General features: G+C 31.7%; 2 protein-coding genes across 2 annotated transcripts in view; one reads left to right on the top strand and one right to left on the bottom strand.

The window, feature by feature from the left end:
* Positions 1-854, top strand: part of LOC107485444 (uncharacterized) — a 21,871-nt gene extending 21,017 nt beyond the window's left edge. The window contains exon 6 of the mRNA XM_016105982.2: positions 278-854. The gene's annotated coding sequence lies outside the window, so the exon portion shown is untranslated. The remainder of the gene's footprint in view (positions 1-277) is intronic.
* A 5,812-nt stretch (positions 855-6,666) lies between these two features.
* On the bottom strand, positions 6,667-23,267 carry LOC107485443 (LOB domain-containing protein 30-like). Its single transcript, XM_016105981.3, is given in 3 exon segments — positions 6,667-7,083; positions 22,930-23,072; positions 23,075-23,267. Coding segments are annotated over 3 exon segments (753 nt in total).
* Between the last annotated feature and the right edge of the window lie 2,054 nt (positions 23,268-25,321).

Raw genomic sequence — 25,321 nt, 5'->3', positions numbered from 1 at the left:
TGGTTTGGAATAAGATATGAAAGGTTATTTTGGTTCAGTATAGATAAACCTTTTTGAAATGCTTTGATGTTTTGAGAATTTAACAGTTTCTCTTTCAGAAAAGATTTCTGACTTTACTTTTATTGTAAACTGTTGTTTTTGAAAAGAGGCATAAGATGGTTATTAATCACTGGTACGGTTTATCTTCATGTATCCTATTACAGTAATTCCCAAAAACCCTCTACTGAGAACCCTTTCGAGGATGATGTTCTCACCCCTTACATTTTTCCCCTTTCAGGATTTGGGCGCAGAAGTTATGAAGAGTTTAATTATGTGTTATTGAGATGCTCTGTATTGCTTTAGATTATTATTTTTGTACCCTCGCCTTTATCTTGATATATTCTATAAGAGGGATAGGAATTGTATTGGTTAATGTTTGTAATATTACTTATATATATGTATGTATATATATATGGATGTATCTTTTAAGAGTTTTTGTAAGTTGTATGGTATCTATGGATGTACTTTGTCGAACGAAAGTATTTTAGGAGTGGTATTGCGTTTTTAAAGTTTTAACAGGCTCATATTTTAGTATTAACTAGTATAGGTGTCGTCGTAATGTCCGAGCTATCAGAGTTGCGCAGCCGGAAGCGTGAGCTTTGGTAGTTAGGGTGTTACATTTATGGATGAAAGATTCATGGAATATCAGGACCCTCGTTACGCATAAATAGTTTATTCACATGGCTATACAGTGAAAGCCAAAGTTCTTAGAATTTTATAGTGATTTACGACAGTTTTCAAGTGGAAAATAGAAATTTGTTATGGAGAAACATTGAAGAAATTTATCTTAGCATCAATGGCTTTTGGTGCTTGGGAGGTGATTTTAACTCTATCATTTCGCTTAATGATTAGGAAAATTCTCATTATCTCTCTCAAGATACTCATAATTAAGTTTGTTAATTGTTTAAATTGCTATGAATTAAAAGATTTAGACTTTTTCGGTCCTCCTTTTATCTGAAAACGCTACAAAAAAGTAGTAAAAAAAGACTTGATTATTTTTTAAGTAATTTTAAGTTTGCAAATAAATTCTTAGATGTTGGGAGTATACATCTTTCTAAATTAAAATCTAATCATATTTCTATTTTTTCTAGATTTTAGAGGTACTATTAACAACCAAATAGAAAGACCTTTTAGATTTTTAGCATCTTGGTTCCTTTACAAAGAATTCAACAACCTGGTGAAGAATAGTTGGGATAAGTACAATAACTTCCTGCAGAATATTGCCAACTTTATCAATAATATTAAAATGTGGAATAAAGAGGTCTTTAGGAATATCTTTAAAAAGAAAAAATGGATCTTGAAAAGATTAAAAGGGATTAATACAAAGCTATTCTCAAGCCAAAATTACTTTTTTAAAGACCTCCAAAAAGAGTTTTGGAAAGAGCATGAGTTTATTGCTAAATTTTAATATGAAAAGCTGGAAAGCTCCCAAGAATGATAGGTTACCGGCTAAATTTTACCGACAATCTTGTAGTGTATGGTTGACTCTTTATTTGAATGGGTTAAATTGGTGTTTCAAGACCCGAATAGTATTGATAAGGTTAACTAAACTCTAATTTGTATAATCCAAAAAATACACTCTCCTGAAAATTTTAGTCATTTTAGGTCTATTAGTATTTGTAATGTCTGTTACAAAATCATTACTAAGATTATTGCTGGTCATTTAAAATATTTTATACCTAGTATCATATCCAACACTCAATCTAGCTTTGCGACTAGCAGGATAAGTGCAAATAACATTTTAGTAGCACAAGAAGTTATTCACTCTGTGAGAAATAAAAAAGTTGAAAAAAGTTTTATGGTTATTAAAATTGACTTGGAGAAAGCATATAATAGACTTAGCTGAGATTTTGTGAGAGACATCTTAATGATGTTGGAATACTAGAAAACATAATCAATATCTTTTATCAATGCATCAGTTCACCCACTATGAATCTTTTGTGGAATGGCTCTCGTTTAAAGATATACTCTTCATCTAGAAGTATTAGATAAGAAGATCCATTATCCCCTTATCTCCTTGTTCTGATCTTTTCATTGATAGATCTTAATTCAAAAGTTGAATGCTAATAAAAAGTGAGATCCTATTGTTCTTTCTAGAAACGGACCTAAGATTCTCACATTTGTTTTGCATATGATCTTGTGTTGTTTTCTAAGGCTAGTGTAGAACAAGTTCGGATTATTAAAGAGGCTCTTCAGACATTTTGCAGCAACTCGGGTCAAAATATCAACTTCAACAAGTATGGATGTCGTGACAAGAATATGTCTAAGGTCCACTCCAAAGTCAACAACTCTAATGCATGGAGTGACGTTGTCAGCATTTGGGATAAATTCAAGGAAAACCTAATTTGTAGGAGGTAGAGCTATCATTTCTTTTTGGAAGGACCAATGGATCCCAAGGATCCCCGAATTTTTGGATTAGCTACTATGGACTTGGGGACGAACAAGATGGAGGAAAAAGTAGCTAATTACACAACAAAAAAATGATAATCAGAATTGGAAAAACCTGATGCAAGTCTTACCAGAAAAAATTATAAATCAAATTCATATTCTCAAATCCCCTAGCATTAATATGGGTGAAGATACCATTAGTTTGGGTTCCTCCCCAAATGGATTATTTTATGTTAAATCAGCCTATCAGACCTATTTCAGTGGTGACAGCAATACTTTCAACTCAGCAAGATACATTTGAAAGATAAAATTATATATCCCCAAAGATTTAAAGTTTTAAATTCACTTTTAAGTCATGAAGCATTACTAACCAATCTAAAGAGGGAAAGGAAGGGTCTTACCATAAATAATAATTGTCTAAAATTTTTGGGAAAAGAAATATCTCTGAGCCACACCTTCAGGGATTCCCTTTTATCTGAAAGACTTGAAACAAATTAGTAAAGATAGAGGATTAAGAATATTTCTTTACTCTAAACATTCAAGATTAGTTGGAAATTAACCTGAAGTCTACTACTATTATGTAGAATGGATCTACTTGGGCCACCGTCTTCATCACCATTTGTAATACAGCTTAGAGGTACCGTAATAAGCTAATTTTTAACAATGAACATACTTAAAGTAACACTGTTCTCCTTTTAGCAACTTTTCTTACCATGGAATATGACCAATTTAAAAAGATGTTGAAAGAGAGTATGATGAGGCTTCGAACAACTAAAGAGGGAGAGATTAGGTGGACTCCACTAGCTGAGGATTGGATTAAGCTCAACTACAATGGCTCTATTCTTCAACTAGAGAATTGGGGAGCTTGTGGTGGTTTGCTATATGATCATCTTGGGAGGTAGATTATTGCTTGGTACAGTAAGAAAATTGGTCATTGCTCGATCATCATGGCGGAGTGATGGAATTTTTACATTGGGATTAAGCTAGCCACAAATTGACAATCTCAAAGCTATCTGTTGAAGAAGACTCTTCTTGCTCCATTGAACTCATCAATAAAGTAGAAATGACGTATCATGCTGGCTCTTCCATCTTTTATGCTATCAAAAAACTCTTGACAGAGATAGCAAACACATGCGTAACACACATATATCGGGAGGCAAACTCCTGTGCGGATGCTTTTGGCTCGTCCTGCTCAATTTCAAGAAGCAAGAAAAGATTTCTTTGAAGAATTCTCTTCTTTCCTTTCTCATATCTTGTTGCAGATATCCCTGAAACTAGTGTTTCTAGATTAGTGACTTGTTAGTTTCTTTTTTGCTGTTGGGCCTTGGACCTTCTTGAACATATAGCATATGTATTTTGTCAAAATGTAAGTGGATATGTAGCATAAATAGTTCAAAATTGATCTTGAATGTGTGCTTGACATTATTCAAATAGGAAGGTTTGAAATTGTCATTTTTTAAGGGTTTAGGCAAATTTTTAGAGACTTGCATGAGATTAGACGATTACCTGAGACTTAGAAAGGTTAGGTTTTCATGTGCCAAGTGCAAATGCACTAAGCTTAAAACCACTGAAGATGTAAAGTATGATTTGATGATTATGCCAAATTATTGAATTTGGATACAACACGATGAAGGAAATTTAAAAGTTGGGAGTAGTTCCTGTTTAGGAGAAAATTTGTATGGTCATGAGGTACTAGCTAGATATATAGTTACTTGGATGGATGATGTTGTTAGATATGAATCCATGATAATGAATGTCTTTCAACAACTTTGCCCAATAATAGAGGAGGAGAAGGAAAAACTTAATCCCAATGCACAAAATTTTACCATCTATTAGAATAAAGTGCGTAAGCCTCTTTGAAAAGGGTTTGTTCACTCACAATTGTCAATTGTTACAAGAATAATAGGAATTGAATTTGAAATTAATCATTCACGGTAGTCTTTTGAACTAATGGTGATATTAGTTAGAGAAGCCACTAACGATCCTAGTGATATTCTCACAAACTACTATGAAGCCAAGAAAATTTTATCTCAATTGAAGTTAAGAGTGGTTAAGATAGATTGTTGCATAAACGATTTCATGATTTGTGATGAGAAGGGATTGCGTAACTATAAATTTTTTAACTCACATAGATTTAACCCAAACAAATGTATCAAGAATGCCCAATATAAGAGAATGCATTATTTATCCCTTATACCAAGGTTCTAAATATTCTAGGTTTCAATGAGTTTTGCACCTCATGTGAGATGGTACCTTAACAACTATAAAAATAACGATATCATGATGCACCCTTCTCATAGAGAAGCATGGCTTTATTTTAATAAAAAAATTCTAACTTTGTAACCAAACCTAGGAATATGAGACTTGGTCTATGTTTTGAAGGTTTTACACCCAACATCCACTTTAGTATTATTTATTTATGCTGGTTTGTCATTGTTATCCTTTACAATCTTCCTCCTGAAATGTAAATGAAAGATTCCTACCTCTTTCTAACTTGTGTCATTCCTAGTCTAGACAATTCAGAGGCCAAAATATATATGTATACATCCACCATCTTATCAATGAATTGAACCAATTTTAGTCTTGTAGTGTTTTAACTTATGATATATCTAAGAGGTCAATTTCACACTTAAAGACACCTTGATGTGGACAATTAATAATTTTTCTTCTTAAGGAATGTTGTTTAGATGGGAGACCCAAAGAAAGTTATTTTGTTCTGTTTGTATGGAAGATATGAAGCCTTTCTAGTTGAAATATGATGGAAAAAAATATTAGTTCGATTGTCACAGGAGATTTTTGCATGAGAATTGTCCTTTATAGACACAATCAAACTGCATTTAGGAAAAATACTGAGGAATATGAGGAGCCTCTTGTCAAAATGATTGGAGAAGAAGTGTAATCTAAGGTTAGTAATTATGCTAAGATAGTCGAGATAGAAGGTCTGTTACAATTTTGGGAGTATGAAAACGAACATAATTAGACTAAAAAGAGCATATTATGGGACTTACCTTATTGAAAGGATATTCTTGTCTGTCATTGTCTTAATGTGATGCATATCGAGAAGAATATGTTTGATAATGTTATGCATACGGTGATGAATAGTGAAAGAACCAGAGATAACCACAAGTGTAAGGATCCAATTTTTGATAAACTGATTTTTCTAGCTATTTTGTAATTTATTCGACAAAATCCGTGATCACAGCCTATTAAGGAGTAGTGAAGTAGGCCTAATGGTAAAAAAAATAAATAAGAAAATAGTAATTAATAGGTCAAAATTGACTTTATGAAGGTAATTACTCACTCTAAGTCAAATTTGACTAGTAAAAATAAATACTCACTCCTTATGTGTCCATTATTTCTCACTAGTGGCTATTTAAGCTGGAATTTACTTTTAGTGACGATTTTGTGCACACCGAAAAAAATTTAACGCCCCAAAAACTTTAAGAATAATATTAGCCATTCATTATTAATTTACTCCTTTAAGAATAAATCTCAGCCACTTATAATTTTATCACGTGGTAAAAATTAATCCAAAGCGAACTTCTGACTAGTATTCCACCAATACGTCCTAGAGATTCCGAATCCTCTTGCTTGTTTTTCAAGCAACTTGTCCCTCTTTCTCACTCATAGACCTAAAATTATCTTTGATATTTACCTCTCTTAGCAGTGTTTTTAATTCCGAGTAACTGACCGTGATTAACTGTGGATAAACACGTGATTATGAGACTAACTGTGCTTCCTCGAAATCATGCCACTTCTCTCTTATTCTCAGCATATTGTCCTTTGATCTTTAACAACCTATTTACCCTATTAACAAATTTAAATATTAGTATTGGAAAAAAAGTCGGTAATCGTTTTTATAAGATAAACAAATTATTTTTTGGATAAATTAATAATATAATATTTGTGAATATTAAATTTGTATCTTCACTTAAAACAATTCAAAGCATTTTTATTTGAGTTTCCACTTAAAAGAAAATTAAAATTTTACACCTTAAAAATATTTCACATATGTATTAATAACTAATAAGTTCACTGCCCAGTGTTTTTACAGAAAAAAACTAAAGAAGGAAGGGCTAAGGATAATGATATACTATCGATACAGTAATTATGATTTTATTTTCTCAACGAAACATCCACCTAAGAAAACTCAAACATTCCTCCATAACTATCTATGATTAACGAGATGAAAACTAAAGATAAGTTGCTTAAAGTTCAAAGATGTAAATATGTTTTTGATCACTTAGAAGAACTAAGTGATGGAGCTGACGTCGATGCAGCATTGGAACCAGAAGTCTGAGGTAGTGCTTGCAGAGGTACGTGCCTATTGATGAGCTCACATGCAACTGTTTGGAGATCAACATCACCACTAGCAGTTGGGCCTATTGGGCTTGAAACAGCCATGTATTGCCGTGGGTCCATCATGGCCCGTTGATACATAGCCCAAGTTGCTGGATCAAAGTGGGAAGGTGGATCAAAAGTGGCCGGCATTGATAAGGTGGTGGGGGCAACACCCACAACCGTTGGTAAGTCTGCAACTGAGAAAATAGGTGATGTCGGCACTCCTTGCGTTGGAAAAATTGGTGGCGGTTGTCGTATCTCCATTGTAGCAAGATGATTTTGTAAGAATGAGAGTTCGGCTTGTAAAGCCAACACCTACATAAAAGAAAAAGAGATCAGAAAATGTCACAAATGAAAAATATTACATTGTTGACTAAGTGTTTAATGATGTTTATATGAAAATTAGTCATAGGAGAAACAGTATGACTAATTAAGAACACAATTCTGAATTCTCTTTACTTTAAGCAAAAAAAAAATTCCTAATAAACAAAAAATTCATCACGATTTTACTATTTTCTTATTATAATTATATAATCTTTTATTTATACTATTTATTTCTCTCAAAATTTATCTCGGTAATACCTAAATAGCTACTTATTTTCGATTTATCCTATTATAAATTCCATCATGATCAATCGAATACTATTATGGTAGGTTGTTTCTAACTGTCTATCATGTTGATTTTAAATTTGCATATACTACCCATAGACTCTGTTTAATTAGTATATACACTAAAACATAGACATTGATATATAAATTAAAAAAACATAAATACAAAATATATATACATATTTTATGTTTGGCAAAACAAATACATAAAACACACAAAATCTTAAAAAATTTATAATATCCTCATCTTCTATTTTTACTATCATCACTCAAACTTTTCATCTACCACCACCTATTTTTCTCCTCCATCATTCATAACCAAAAATAAATTATCCAATCAAAAGATAAATAAATAATTAAACATCAACTCAAATTATTATTACCAACAAGATCTCTTTCAAAAATCAATTCAATAATTTTTATTTTTTATTAAAGAAAATAATGGAAACAGATAGAGATCTCTTTCAGTGCCACCTCACTCTTGTAAAATCCACTCAAACCGTAATTAATTAAATAATAAATTAAATAGGAGCGAATGTGATTAGAAAATTTAGCGATCAGAATTTGATAATTTAAATATGATATGTGGACTCAGTAAATTTTTCTGAGTCGGAAAACATAGTTTTCTGAATAAAAATGCGCACTGAAAATTTGACCGACAATACCGGCTGAGATCTATCTGGTACTGCAGCTGAATAAATTAATTATAAGTAAATAAGGTTAGAAAATGAGAAATTATAATTTGGGAAGCTAGAAATATTTAAAATACGATTTAAAACTCTAATCTTAAAGGTTTTGGCTCAAAATTGGGCCAACAGACTAAAACAAGTAAACCAGGCCTAAGTGGACCCAAGACACAACATATATAAATATTAGTTATGAGTATTTCAGCTCATTTACCCTAGAGAATGAGAGAGGGGGCGGATAGAGAGAAGAGAGAAAGAAAACCTAGCTTTCCAAACTTCAAATCACCATAACTTTCTCTCCGAAACTCCGATTGACGAGCCGTTTACGGCTACACATCGCTCTTCTCATCCTCTACAATTCTATCTAAGTTTTGTGGTGAGTATTCCACTGTCCTCTACCCAAATTTTATTTTTCTCTTTAAATTCGAATTTAATTTGGATTTTGAGGAAATCTTGTGATTTTGGTTGTTTAGGAGTGCTCTAGTATGAGCCATGGGTGATATTCATCACAAACTTCAGTGGGATAAGGTAAAAAATCCTCCAATCTTATGCTTTATCATTTTCATGAACCCTAGATTGATTGTAAGTGTGAAATTGGTTATGTTAGAGTATTGGTTGATTTTGGTGTACAATTGGAAGATTGATATTGCTTGTGGGGCCTTGGTGATGCTTGGAGCTAAGAGTTGGTGGAGACTTCTAAGAAGAAGCTCAATTATTTTGGCTACAAGAGGTACAGTTTAAGTTTCATTTAAGTACCATGTGGTGTGATGAGAATTCCTAGGCTAGATGCCCCTAGCATTAAGTTTGGATTGTGTAGTCATATGAGATTGAATGGAATTGTGATTGTTGTTATTTGGTTACAATGGATTGTATGGACTATGTGGTTATTGGTTTTGAGGGAGGAATTAATGTCTTTGTTGATAATGTATGTGAGTTGTATACGATGATATAGATTTATATGTATTAGGGGTTGATGGAATTGGTATTGTTGGAACTTGGGATGTGGAATGAAAGATATGATATGGTATTTTGTTTAAAATTGAGTTATTTGATTGAGATGGTAAAAATGGTGGATTGGTGGAATGTGAATTTAATGAGAATGTTAAAAATATGAGTTGAGGAGGCTTGAGGTTGATTTTGGTAAGTTTTGGTTGGTTTTGAAAAGGTTTGAAATTGGTTTGTGTTGAAAATTTAGTTTTTGTTGGTTTTTATGAAAGTTGTGATTTCGGTCTACTTTGACAGAACATAACTTGGTCTCCAAATTCCCGATTTGTATCAAACTTATTTAGAAATAAAATTGGATCCGAGATGTTTATGTCGTTCTAAGAACGGGTAGAAAATGATTTGAAACGAAAAAGTTTTGCCCGTCAGAAGTTTGGGGTTTGAAAATGTAATCTTGCAGCTTTTTAAACTTCGTAAAATTTTTGGTAAAACGTACTCCGACGCGCACGCGTCACTCACGATTTTTACTCTCTCACGCGTGCACCTGGCCGACGCGTATGCATCACTGTATTGATGCAGGTGCATGGTATAAATTCCAGAGAGTTGTGATGGTAGCGTGCCGGTTTTGTGTGAGGAGCACAAAACGCATCCACGCATACGCGTAACTGACGCGCACGCGTCACGCTACCTCTCTACTTCCCAAGCGTGGGCGTAGGCGACGCGCACGCGTGACCATGTTTTCAGCAAAAATTAATTTTTGAGTTTTTAAAGCCGAATCTCAGACTTCTAAGCCTCCATTTTCATCCTTTAAGTCTTAAATTTTTATAGTATGCCTAGTAATGAGAAAAAGCTAGGAAATGTGATAACTTGTTGATGAAGAAAGACTTGGAGTAATGAATCGTGATTGAGGAAGTGCAGAAATGATGGTTTGAAAATGAATGTAACGTGTGACCCCGGGTAGTAGGCAGTGGCGTTGTCCATTTGCTCTGAATATGAGATGGGGAAGGAGAATTATGATAAATGAGTTTAATTATGGAGATTTGAATGAATGTATGTCTGTGATACCTGGGTAGTAGCAAAGATCATGGTTCATCCCGCTTGCTCCGGGTCATTATTTGAAAATTGGTAATAATGAAGAGTGATAATGAATGAATGTGTATTTGTGATACCTGGGTAGTAGCAAGGGTTGTGGTTCGTTCCTCTTGCTCCTGGTTAATGTTTGAGATTTGATAACAATGATGATTGATTTTAAACTGAATGAATGTATGTTTTGAGATCCTGGGCAATAGCAAGGGTTGTGGTTCGTCCCACTTGCTCCAGGTCACAGATTGTGACGACTGGGTAGTAGCGACAGTAGTGGTAATTTCACTCGCTCCAGGTTGAGCTTTTAAACACCCGCCTGGGTAGTAGTCGCAGTAGTGGTTATTTCACTGGCTCTATGTTTAACGGGTAGTAGCAAAGGGGTTGTAGCTGAAGCCCACCTTCTCCTCATGGGTGTTTTTGTCCATGGTTAGCTACCAAGACGTGTCGGGTTGGCTATATAACTGACAGATGATATCATCAGTCATAGGGTAAGCATACATCATTTGCATATGTTTGAATTGTTTGGGTTTGCCTATTTGTTTATTGCTATATCATATATGCTATGCTACCTGATTATGTGCTACTTGTTCTACTTGTACTTTATTGTGTATTACTTGTCTGTATTGCTTGTGTTTGTACAACTGAGAGGTTCCTCATACTGGTATCGATTGACTTTGAGGGCTGTTCTTGTTGAGACAGAGTAATGATATGATTAATTTATACTGATTATTATTGAATGAGGTAATTTGAGTTCCTTGGGTAGACACAGTGGAGTGATTTCACTGCTCCAGGTAGAAAATGAGATAATTTGAGCTCCCTGGGTGGACGCAGTGAAGTGATTTCACTTGCTCCAAGTGAGGATATGAAGTATTGATATAGAATTGCTGAGACTGGATAACTAGTGATGATTTTGTTTATGATTCTGATTCTGGTTTGTTGGAGAGTTAAAAAGTTAGGAAGCATGAGAAAGATGAATTAGATTTAGCATTCCCTTATGACAGTTGCCTATTTATGGATTAGCGAGAACATAGGATGAAAATTGGTGAAAGAAAGTTTAGGATGCTTAGTGAGTTTTTATTACAATGCATTGTATTTATTTGGCACTTTTACCGTACTGGGAACCCATGGGTCGGGGGTTCTCATTCCGTATATATATCTCTTGTTTTTCAGATACAAGTTCAGGTGCTCAGAAGTGAGTTGGTTCATCTGAGAGACGGCGAAGATCTTTATATTCTATACTTTATATTTTGCTTAGAATCTCCCCACCTTTATTTTAAAAAGCCTATATTATGTATTGAACTCTTTTGAACTTGCCTATAGAGACTTTTTATGTTTCTTTTGGGAGAGATTAGGAGATACTGTTGTCAACTACTTTTATACTGTACCCTAGCCGACCTAAACTTCGCGGGTCACGACTAGTGGCTATTAACTTATGTTATATATCTATATAATGTCCTTCTCTTATTCTCCTTAATGCCTTTAACTGTATATCACTTTCAACTTCATGCTTTATCTTTAGTTGTCGATGCGTGAGTGTCACGAATTTGCGATTTTATATTTACTCCTTTCATTTATACTTATAAATTATGTATTAAAAATCCCCCTTGAGAGTCATACCACCTTATTATCATTAACTTATGACTCAAGTATAAGGATTTGAATATTAGAGTGTTACAACCCTTCTTCTCCATAGTCCTTCCCCAAATCATATGTACTCGAAATACACCTTCACCTCCACCTCCAATGTGTCTCTGCCGTCCTTCGTCATCTGAAGTGGCAGATGCTCGTAGTACCCCACACTCAACTTTTTGAAATCATCGAGAAGAGAGGGTGATCGAAATATGATGGGCGAAGAGGAAGAGTAGGAGAGAGGGCAACGAGAAGAGGAAAAGGGAGAAAGGCGGCAGTGGACGGTAGAGAGTGAAGGGGAGGACAAAGAGAGGAGGACATGACAGCGGTGGTGGCACTGGCGGTTTTGGAGGGAACTGTAAGAACCAGAATAACCGTTTTAATAAAATAATTTTATACTGCCCGAAAAATATTTGAAAATATAGAAATGATATTTTGAAAATAAAAAGGTAAATATTAAATTCAATTCATTTTTCTGAGTGGGAAAATATATCTTTTGTGGAAAACTTTTATAAAAATACGTACTAGTACTGGCTCTAGTCTGTCCGGTACCACGTATTTTAAAAAAATAAGATTTTAAAAAATTGAATTTATTATTTTGAAAGAACAAAAATAATTTAGAATTGAAAACTGGATACTAATTCTAAAGGTTTTACCCCAAAATAGACCAAACAGACCAAAAATATTTAGCGGATTGGACCAGTCTCAAGTTGGGCCCATGTCCAACATATAAATACCCTAACTAAGAGGCATTTAGCCTCATTTTTCATAAGAGAGAGAGCGAGGGACGGTGAGAAGAGAGAAGAGAAGGGTTTGGGGTTTTACTATTCACCCAAACCTTGTTTTGATCATAACTTGAGCTACAGAGCTCCGATTGACGAGTCGTTCGCAGCCACGCGAAACTCTTGTCGAGCCCATCATTTATAATGAAAATTTGTATGTAAGAACTCCAAACTCAACCTCCGGTTTCCAGCCCTAATAATTCTGCGTTTTTAGGTTTGGTTTTTGAGTAAGTTTTGTGATTTTGTTTGTTTAGGGATGATCTAGCATTGGAATATTGTTGAATTTTATCCCAAATTCATTGAGTAAGGTAATATTTCACTAAACACTTGTGTTTAGTTATTTTCGTAAACCCTAGGTTTGATGGGATATGTTGTATGATGTTAGATTGAGTTTTAAAGTTTGTTGGAGTGATGCTTGGTGGTTTTGCTTGGTGTTTTGAGTTGCGTGGGAATCAGCCAAGGTATGATTTCGGTTTTCTTTATGTAATATGTAATGTTTCGTGAACCTTAGGCTAGTTGACCTTAAGATAGGTTTGAATGATGTGATTGTATGATTAGTTGTATATAAATGTTATGCTTGATGATGATCTGGATGGAGGTTGAATGAGTTGAATGTGATGACATATATGTTGTTAGATGATGATTATTGATGAGTCATGTTGGTGAATGCTGAGTTGCGAAGTACATGGTTGAAGAGATTTTTGAGGAATGGAAATACTTATGATGAATTTGAGAAGTTGGAAACCAGTGATGGTTATGATGAGTTAAGAACTTGGAAAAGAATGATGAAATTATTGGATTATATGGGAGTGTGCAGGGTCTATGTCCATGGCGTGGTAGTTTTTCTGCTGCAAGAGTGTGTTCAACACTATATCTTAGGAATGATTTATGATGAGACCGTTTTTGTTGTTTCCTTCCTTGCTGCATGAGTGTGTAGAGCTTATATCTTTGGCGTAGCAAACTCCCTACTACATGAGTGTGTGGAGCCTATATCTCCAGTGTGGCAGATTTTCCTGCTGCATGAGTGTGCAGAGCCTATATCTCTGGGTGTGACAGGAAGGCTACATTCAGGAGGATGTGTCGGGTTAGCATTTATGGACTGACAAGTGATATCACAAGCCAATAGAAAAGGCATTCATTATATACATCTTCTACCTGTGTGTGTGCTTTGCTTAATTTCTATTATGCCTAAATGAATCACATGTTACTTGCTAATTGTTCTATTTGTTGTACATGTACTCTACTTGTGCTTTACTTGTCTCCATTACTTGTGTTTTCCTGCTGGGATTTAGGAGACTTGGTAGGAGGTGGCAATGGGATCGCCAGGAGGTTAGGCTGGCGAAGGCTGTGGAACAGCGGTGCTATGTTAGTTAGAAATTCCTTAAGATAGAATACCCTGTTTATGGTTTGAGTTATTTATTTATTCTAAGCTTGAATATTTGTATTGGTGTGAAGTTCTAGGATTGCCTTTGGTATCCCAAAACCTTACATCTTATATATCGGGAACTGTTACCATATTGAGAACCTCTGGTTCTCATACCATATGTTGTTGTTGTTTTTCAGATGCAGGTCATAACCCACCTCGGTGAGTTGCGAGATTGTGACGGAGCAGAGGATCTTATGATCTATTATGATATTTTGATTATTTTGTTGTAGTACTTTCTCTCACATTTTTATTTTAGACTTTATGGCCTTAGAGGCTTGATTTAATAGATAAGTTGTATAAGTTGTTTTAAACTTCAAAACTCTGTTGTATTCAGTTAAACTTCAAAACTCTTTTTGGTATTTCACACTTATATATGTCTTGTTTAAATTAAGTACTACCTTGTGTATCCTGGAGTTATCTACAAGGTTTTATATATATTATATCTTGTTCTATCTGTGCCTACGCATTTTAGTTATTGTGTATGAACGCTTCACATTTTGTAATTCCACTTTATGCGACTTTGAGCTGTTATTCCTTCATCGAGCTTCTAGTTATATAAATTCTTGAATATATATTATATATTGTAAGCTTTAGAACTGTCGTGACACTTTGCTATCCTTTGCTTTATGGCTAGAGGTAAGGCTTAGGGTAACAGGGTGTTAAGGAACAGTTATGGAGGCGAAGATAGTGGCGGAGGAAAGATGGAGGATGGAGGAAGGAATGATGAGCCACGGAAAATAGAATAAGGAGTTGGAGAGAGGTGGAAGATGCTAGTAGGAGGGAGATAAGTTTAGGAGAATGAGAGTATAAAATTTTGGAAATTTGAAAATTAAATAAGTGTAAAGTGTGAAATATTAGTGTCTCATAAATTATGTCTCAGTAACTCAACTATTTGGATGGAAACAAGTTTTGTGTCTTTGTCTCTATTTGTGTCCTTCCATATCTATCTAAAAATTGTGTCTCATTGAACCAAACATAGAACATGTGTCACCGTGTCCATATCTCAGAGAGACAAAGACAACAACCAAATGCTCTCTTATGATGATGGGCTTTTGTGTTTTTTCTAACACTAGTGATAAGTCAATTTAATACCCTCTCTGAAGAACAACTTTGTTCTACACAAACATCCGCAAATAAAACCACCTTGAGATAACATAGTCATTTCTTTTGAAGGTATAGTACATGGCTCTGTTTTAGAATCAAAGATGTCGATTGGAACAAAAAGAGATACATAACTACACCAATAAAGTAAAGTAGTGAAATGTAAAGAACAATTAGGTAAGTAGAGGCATGGGCTAGTAGGTAAACAATGATTTAAAGCAACTATTCTCCTAAGAGTTAAGTCTCAAAGTGGTCCTTGAAATTATATTCGAGCCTTAAAGAAGTCGCTGAAGTTAATAGTTGCATATATTCATCCCTTAAGTTGCATTCCAGGACCCAGAATACAGGAATTTATATTTTACTTGTAGTTTTAATAATGTTGTTGAAGATATTAAACTTGATATCCTTTTTATTTATAAATAGATAACCCTCTCTTAAATGAATTGATTACTTTAGATTCTACCATTATTCTTATCAATGCATTTATCTACTGTTGTTAAAATTATCATTATCTTAATTTGCATATCCTATCTAATGGCTAGTTAATATTTGTTTCTTTCTAATAATTTGAAATCATTTATTCCTCATTCAATCATCGATTCATCATAGATTCTGATTGACTTATTATCAAAGTTCTTAATATGTTACTATTACTGTTATATGAAACTAAAAACATTATTGATATTTGACTTGGTTTGCTTTTTTGGCAGACAGATTACTGTGTATTTTATTTTCAAGCTATAAAAGTTGAAAATATGTTGAAAATTAAGGAGGATTTTGATTATAAAATCTTGTCTCAAAAGCTTGAAGTACAGTTGGATAAGCTTATTGCAGAAAATGAAAGGCAAGGAAAAGCTTTTGATGATGAAGTTGAAAAAGAGGCTGAAATGTCAGATGGGGTACATGGAATTGGTAAAGGAGTTAGAGTAGAAATTACTATTAAATAAAGAAAGACATGCTCCATTTTTGTGGTTCTCCGAGCATCGCTTCCATTAAAGCGCAGGTTTTTTGAGCTCCCAGCTGCGTTATTCCTACTAGCCATTTGAATATAGAGAATAGAAGGTCTGCAAAATAGCTACGAAGAAAAGAAAACAAAAGGTCTGAAGAAAGAGAAGTCAATTTGGGGATTAGGATTTTTAAAATTGGTTCAGGAACCAAAATGTCATAAAAAAGGTTTCATATTCTATCAAAATGATTCGGATTTTATTTCAAGCCACTACCACCAGTCCACCGCATATTTGGCCTATTTTATGATGAGCGGTTCCTAGGTTTCTAATCTCGAAACATACCGCAAAGAACTACTATCATTTCTCTAAAGCGTTGGTCATATTCTATTGTAAACATAACGTTCATTAAGAAAGTTGTGTGAAACCCAAGGTAGGTACCTCCCCACCAACTGGGCAATATTTTTGCCACCCAGTTGACAACTTGGACCACCTTTTTTGGATCACGTGACAATGCGGCACTGTTGGATGCTTTTGATCAAAAGAATAGGAAGATGAGTCAGCCAAAAAGAAATAACACCAAAAGTAACGACCACCAAGATACGCATAATGATTCGATCTTTTGATCACCCATTTTTGGAAAACCATTTTTGGAAGCTTCTGCCTTACACATGTAAGATTGGAATGCTTGAATCATGAGCCGACCCTCTTGCAATACATATCCATTCCATATTTTATGAAATCACTAGATAACATGTTGGATGATAAAACGATGATTGAGTGCTACACGTATGGATTTTTCTCAAGCAAGTAGAAACCCACTTCGAGTAAGTTCTCTCAGACTTCTCCTTGTCAGTCAAGCAAGTGAATACCTATTTTTAACAGTCGAGGTACCATAACCATTCCTTATCGGTGTCAATCCTCTCTCGTAGGCTTGAGAAAATATTATTTGATTACACCATAACTAAATCAGATTTGTTTTCTATCCATTCTAGATCCAGATTTGGGAAGAAAATAAGCATTAAATACACAATAAAAATGTATTACATTCACAAAAATACAAAATAGAACTAAAAGAATGCAAAATAGAACATTTTCATTGTTCTCAAAGATTCTTATTTCTTTTCCTTCCAAAGAGATGAGAACGTCTCAAATCCTTGATTAACTGAAAAGATTGAAACTTTGCATAAGAAGAAAGATTGGAAGAAGAAAATAGAAAAGAAAAAGAAAAAGATGAACAGAGAAGATGAGATGGAGGAGGAAACAACCAAGACGCGACAATCTACAGGCAGCGACAATTCACAGGCGACGATGTTGCTGGAAGCGGCGATGAATGGTGCGATGCAGAACAACATTGACGATAAGAGTAATGTGGTTGACTTGAGAAGGAGAAACAGGAAAATACCGACGAATATGAGGTTAAGGAGATGACAAGATGAGGCTGATGAGTGGAGGCTTTGATTATGTAAGATATATATATATATATATATGGTGTCGTCTCTAATGGCTTGGGAAAAGCCATGGCTATAGTGGCTAAGAGTGATGAACTTGTAATAACATAACACGTGGCAGTTTGACTTTCACGAAAAAACTTGAAAATATAGATGTGGATAATCAACTTTTTCTTGTCTTTTTGGTGTTCAGATTTAGGCTAAAAACTAGTCCTGAGTGAAACAGATCAGGTTTCGACCCGAACTGAGAGAGCTTACCCAATCCCAACCCATTTCTTATACTGAACCACCATAGATCTGCTCCACCTTCCTTGCCGGCCTTTCTTCTACACTTGCTACAAGAAGATATCCACCCATTCCATCCCGACATCATTGATGCACGGATCTGACCTAGTCCGCCTCAACAGAAGGTATTGCTGCTTGTCGCTGCTACTTGATCTCTGGTGTGCACTGGAGTTTTCTGGCTCTGTTGGTGGTTTGGACCGCCACTGCGCTGACGAGGTCCTCAAGGCTTCTCTCTGCCACCCTCGATCTTGATTTGCAGTGCTTGGTATTCTCTTCAAATGAAAAGCTTCGCTGTCTCCATCATTCATATGTCTCAGGTGCTTGATGTCCTTGAAGAACGGAGATGCTGCCACTAGAGTGATTAAGCCCACAAAATTTGACATCGAAACCACGTGGCCTTCTTCCATCGCGCGCTGATTTTCTCTAACAATGTCCATTGCACATCTCGCCCATTTTTGGTGGTTGCTGGCCACGCCCTCAATCGCGAACAGTCTATTCCACTAAATGACATCCATATCCCTTGGCTAGTCATTTATCTACACCACTAGCCTTAAGAAACTAACCAAGATTTACCATAGCTAACAAATTAATACAAGGCTTGAGGACAATATACCACACTCCAACTGTCAGTTTCTCATTAGTTGGTCAACCTATAGCCACTACTAGCCACCGAAACCACGGCCACCAGAGACGTGTATATATATATATTGGAGATATTATAGTAATTTTATACTAATGGGTATTAAACAAATATCCACGTGGAGGATACTTCTTCTCCTACCTTCACTACCTCGTTTATTAATCGGATATTCGTCCTTTGTTTTTATGAGTAGAAAATACTCTCCAAATTCATCTTTCGACAGGTAAATCCTCGCGGATATCCACTTCATGGAGAGAAATTATTATTGTTAACCAATACTCATAAGTAGCATAAGCAAGTTTAACAACATACATCATAGAAAAAGATCCTATCATAGCAATCAAGAATGGTTATGTAAACCAATATCTTTATACAAGAAAGAGACTTAGATAATTGATTGTAATATGATTATAGATGAAAATTCAGGTATAGTTGGAATTAATAGCTGAGAGTTGTTAGATGATAATTTAGTCAAATCTGTTAAATTATTTAACGAATTTTAGTTATCAACTTTATATGAAATTAACTGTACTTGAGTTTTCACCTAATTATATTGTACAAAGAAAAAAAATGAAACTATGAATTTGAATTTTGTATAGTAATAACTTTTTGATACTCACTAATATTATACTCTTAGAAACTTTTTTCCCTTTACATCTTTTATTATTCTCTCTTCATGATTTATTATTAGAGAGTTTCATTCACTTAATTAAGGTCTCATTATGGGATATGTCTGTGTATCAAACTTATAATAAATTTTATGTTTAATTTGATAAATATTTTACTTTTTGTAAGAAGTTGATTAAAGTTGATTTTAAAAAGATAATTTTTTTTAAATAGTAGTATTTATATTTAGTAAATTAAAAATAACTTTCAATAAATATATACAAACAATAATAATGTATTTAGAAAAATAATTTTAAAATTTAAAATAATTATAATAGACATAAATAAAAAATTTGATTGCAAATAAAATTTTTCATCAATAATTTAATTAAGAGTAAATCTAAATATTTATTAATATATAAGATTTTATTAACTTTTTAGTTGTAATAAACACAAGTTAATTTTAAAAAAATATTTTTTAAATATCTTCAAACAAAATACTATGTACACATAAAAAATTAATTATTAAATTAATATTAGATATTTGTATATAAATACATATATTATTTAATTTATTTTTAATATTATTTCATATTTTAATATATATTTTATACCGATAACTAATTTAATAACTGATTTTTTATATACACACTTAGAACATCCCAACTTTTTAAAATCATAAGAAAAAATGTGTTAATTTATAAAGTAATAAATTTGAATTATATAACTTTATTCAAAAGAAAATTATTATAAAAAAAAGGCATACATACTATGAATCATCACAGGGGCGAAGCTACATATATAGAAAGGGGGGCAATCGCCTCCCCCCTAATTTTAATTTTTTACATGTAAATTATATGTAAATTTTAGTTTACCCCCCCTTAAAATTTTATTTTAGTCTTTTTTTAGTGTGTAAATATTTTTGGCCCCCCTCTAATATTTCTTCTAGCTCCGCCCCTGAATCTATCATTTTTCAAAGTTTAAAGTTTAAACGAATAATTTATAACATTTAGTGCGCTTCTTTTATGTAAGAGCTTTTCACATAGATGATTTTGTATCTTATAAACCCAACTTAATTTTTGTGAAAAAGAAATTTTGATCTACAGTTAAGCCATCTCATGCAACTCGAGTATGGACAACATTAATTCATGCCATATTTACATGTGTAATATACAATCCACATTGATGTTCATTCAGAAACCACATAATACATATATCTCAAATTTACCAATAACAATTTTTATATCGGATTAATTAATTAATTAATTAATTAATTAATTAATAATAATAATTTGATCTCTATTTTTTAAAATATTAGATATCTAATTATTAATAAAAAAATAATTAATCTTTAATATTTTTTTTTTAAAAAAGTATATATCCAAATAGTAAGAAATTTTAGAGGCGGAGTTTAGTTAAGATAATGGGAACTATGGTTTCCCAAATTTTTTATAAAAAAATTAGTAGTATTTTTTAAAAAAAAATAAAAAATAGTTCAATTGGCTTAAATACTTTATTATGACTTAAAGTACCCAGGTTCACTAATAGTTTCTTTATTCGTATTTCGCGTCTCTTTATTCAACAAGCAATTCTCTTGATTGATAAATTGATTCGTCTCCTATTAACTCTTCCAGTTTTACAGCAAGCAATCATTTTCAGCAATGAAAATAATAAAAAAAGAAATTGCTGAAAAATTTAGTTCTGATTCAATTATTGAAGATTTTAAGTTACTAAAGATTCAAAGAGTATAATTATAAACTATTTTAAATTTTTTATCTGTAGAATTATTGATTATTATCTTATTAGTAACAAACTTAAAGAATAATTATATTTACAAATTTTATTTTAATATAAATAATATTATTATTAAATTTTAATGTTAAATTTTTGTCCCCTCCAAAATTTTGTTTCAAATTCTACCACTAACTCAGACCTATTATTTTCAATTGGATAAATAAATTTTTAAAAGTGTGACAAAAATTTTTATATGTCTTATTTTTATAAAATTTAGAAATCTCAACGTAATAAAAAAATTTTGGGATAAAAATGTCAAAACACAAAAATTTTTGGAGATTTATGTATGTATATACTCTTAAAAAAATTAGTTTTATATTTTTCTAGAAAATAGAAACTGATTAATTAATTTAAAGTATTACTCTAACTGTATTAAAAAAATTGTCTTAGAAATACAACAAGTTTCTAACTCACTAGGTGGATTCTATTGATTAAGTGAGACTAAAGCTATGTTTACATGTCTGATAATAAAATTAGAGTTACACGTTAATTTCGTAGCTTTGTTTGAAAGAAAATAAGTGTGATTAAGAGCTATGAAAGGAGATATTATTTTTATTTTTATGTTCATTTTAAGAGAAAAAAATATCAGAATACATATATTTTGGTCCTTTAGAAAAAAAATTAAAGACAGTGACTATAATATTGTTTAATTAAGCCCTAGAAACTAACCGACCATATCCCCCTAAAACCAGCAAAAACTAAGAACTAAATTCATGTTACATCCGACCATTCATCATTTGATCATTTTTTTTTAAATTTGTTGTTAACCGGTCTAATAATTTAATTAAGAGTTGTGGCTTAATTTCATTGAAATGTTTAGAAACTCACTGGTAATTTTTAAGATGTGGTTGATTTACATTTTTATTTTTAAAATTTTATAAAAAAATAAAAATAAAAAACAAATTAAAATATTATTTTTTAACAGTTTTTTCTCTTTTCTTTTCTATTTTATTTTCCGGTGCACACAAAGCACTTCTGGTAGTGAAGTATTGTGTTGAAGGAATACTAGTACAGATTAGAGAGATCTTTTTATTTACGTATTAGAATTAGGTGAAGATTTATATATAATTATTTTCGTGTGAAATTAATAGTTAAGAATTATTAGATGATAATTTAGTCAAATTTATTAAATTATTTAATAATTTTTAAATATTAATTTGTACGTGAGTTTTCATCTTAGAATTAAAACATAAATTAAACTTCGTTTATTAGAGGCTTTCCTAAACAAATTACTATATATTCATCAACATATACAAAATTGAAAGTAGTAGATTCAATTTCAGTCTCTCCTTTCGTGCTTTCACTTAATTTGTGCAAAAATGGCACGAAAACCATCCAAAAGCGGTGTGAACATCTGAAAATGGGGGTTGTTAATCCATTCTCATTTATTTGCTAACAAACAAATTAAAATGAAAGAAGTTACAAGACTACTATAAATTTGGTTTTGTTTTCGTATTCTTAAAATTTAATGTATATTCAGAAAAGTCTTGGTAATTAACAAGTATTCGAAATTTGAATTTTGAATAAAAAATATAAATTAATTATATTTTTTTTAAATTGTTATGCGTTAAATGTATTATAAAAGTTAATGGGTAGTTTGTATTTTTATTTTTTATTTTTAGAAATTTATTTCCTTATTGTAACTCATCATGTCCTTAAAATACTTTTAATTATACTAAAATGAATCGAAATATATAGCATTAAAAATAATATTTTTTATACACTCAACATATTACCTTGTAAATTAAATATAACAATTTTTAATTTGTGTTTTCTATCATAATTATATATTTTGTACGTTAAAAATTTATTTATTCCCGAGTCAAGGTGAAAAATACATAAGAAGATGAGATTACTAAAACCTAAATATTTATTTAATTAGTTTATTGTAGAATTAAGATAGCCAAAGGAAGCAAACAATGAACTACGAAGAACACATCAGAATGGATCACATAATCATCTTAATTTATGTTATATGATGAGTAATCTCAATTGAAAATTTTAAATAAAAAAATATTTAATAACAAAAAAAATTTAGCCAAAATTCATCATAATTTATTTTATTTTACATTCATTAATTGTTGTAGTGTAAAATAAATGCTAAATAAAGTAAGATGAGTAATCATCTTAATTTATGTTATATGACGAGTAATCTCAATTGAAAATTTGAAAATAAATAGTACCTGTTGTTGAAGGGTACAGATTTGACCAACACATCCATAAACAGGGTCTCTCATTCGTGCTTGTGCTTCATAACAAATACTAATAACAGCATCAAGCCTCTTATGAACTGGAATTTTGGAAAGAAGCTTACCAACGTTGCTAGCCCAAAAACCTTGTGCACCGATGCAAAGTAGATTGCACCTTGATCAGGATCGAAGTACGGAGCAAAGACACATCCCGGATCACATTTCTTCCTCAGAAACTTGCAAGCACCGCAAGGACCGCCACTACCCTTACCCATGGTACCACTCCCACTAGCGCCACTGCTACCGCCGCCGCGGCTTGTCCTTGCACTCATGTCTAATCGGTAAACGTCCTCACTACTACTCTTTTCTTTTGATGACTATATATATATAGATACCTCTATGGGAAAAGCTAGGGTTTTAATGCAAGCATAATAATATTTGATAAGGAAAGAGAAGAAGAGAAGAGGGGTATTAATATGTATGAAAATGGGGCTGGTGGGGCTAGAAAATTTATGAGTGGGGGTTTAAATGGAAAAAAAAATGAAGGTGGTTTTACAGCCACGCGAGGGAGAAAAGCCTTAATCTCCAAAGTTGGTCATTTGCGTGAAGGAAAACATGAGTTACATGGCCACCTTACAAACATTTGTATTATGAAAAATATAGGTAAATAATGAATAATGAATAATTTATTTTTTAAAAATTAAAATTTAAATAATAATTTATTAATGATAATTAATAAATATGAAGTGAAGTTTAAAAATGCTTGTTAGCTTGTTATTGATTAGATTTTTTTTGATTATCTAACAGAATTGTTAATTTGTTATATTATATATATACAAAAATAAATAATATATAGATTATAGATAATAAATAATTTATAATATATAATCTATTATATATCTTCTTATTTATTATATATAGCATATTCTATGATGATTATAATTATAATAATTACAACAGTTATGAAACTTTGACAATATTTAAAAAGTATTAGCTAAAATTAATAGCATACTTCAATAAAAAATTAATATGGAGTACTAGGATGAAATATATATCCATTTACAGGTCAACTAGTTCTCTGTTTTTTACCTTCAAAATTTCTGTTTTGGTTTTCTTATTTTTCATTCCACCTAGACAATTATTTATTCAACATAACTCATGCTTCTTTCGCTCTTTCATTGATCTATTTCATTCAGAAAAGACATACACACCCTACATACCATATATATCTGTATCACGTGGTGAGTGCAACAATGCATACGTCGGAATGAAGATTATTACGATTCATAAACTTCTTGGAAACCATGAAGTTTGATTACGATCACATCAAATTAAAACTGGGAGGAGGTTGCTTTTGGATTTATGTTCGAGGATAAATTGATGATGTATGATGTTTATCATAAAATAGGAATTTGTTTATTTATTTGACAAATGATAATAAAATTGAGAGAGACGTGTAATGCGTACGAATTGCCACTATGCTTCTTCTAAGTGGCAGGTCCATTTTACTTTTTTCTTAGATTTTCTTTCTTTCAATCTCAGAACTAGTTTGTTGAAAGTGATCGACTCATTTTTTTGTCTTCGATTTCTTCACTGAGTGCCAAAAGTTTCATTAGAATCATAACTGATGATAAACTATAATAGTTTAGAAATTTTGTTTTCAATTTAATATGCAGTTTTCTTCTCTTAATTTAAATAATTTAATATAAAATAATTTTATTATCAAAAATTGTGTATAAAAATTACATATGAGATAATAATAATAATAATAATAATAATAATAATAAGTTGAATAATAGTTTTTTATTTTTATAGATTTTTAATTTAAACTAATCTGAATCTAATATATCATTTTATATGTCAAGTGGATGTTAGTTTAATTTATGAGAGATTTAATTTGATAATTTTTTGTAAAATACAAAATTTTTATGAGAGATTTGAGTATATAAACAAATTTATGATTTATTATAGCAAAATATGTTTTATGTTGGTAGAATGCATATTTTTTTAGTAATATTAATTAAAATCACTTATTGCATTATAATTAGTTAATAACTAAAGAATTATAAAATTAAATTATAATAATATTTTTAAATATATTTAGTCTTTTAATATTTTTTATAGTATTCTTTTTTTGTTACTTTATAGTACTCTATTTTAATACGTCAATAATTTTTCAATTTTATAATATTATTTATTTAGCCAATTAAAGATAACATAAAAGTCAATAATTTTTCTGTTTGTAGTAAATGTTAATAATTATTTGTTACATTATAAAAAATAAATTTAAATTAGTATTTTTTTTAGTACTCTCAATAACTTTATTTGCATGGGTGTTTTGGGTTCTAATTTTTTACACTATACTTAATCTTTTATTTAATTGATC

Source organism: Arachis duranensis, chromosome 4 (genome assembly GCF_000817695.3).
Source record: "Arachis duranensis cultivar V14167 chromosome 4, aradu.V14167.gnm2.J7QH, whole genome shotgun sequence".
NCBI classification, from domain to species: domain Eukaryota; kingdom Viridiplantae; phylum Streptophyta; class Magnoliopsida; order Fabales; family Fabaceae; genus Arachis; species Arachis duranensis.
This window is presented reverse-complemented; position numbering and strand designations above follow the sequence as displayed.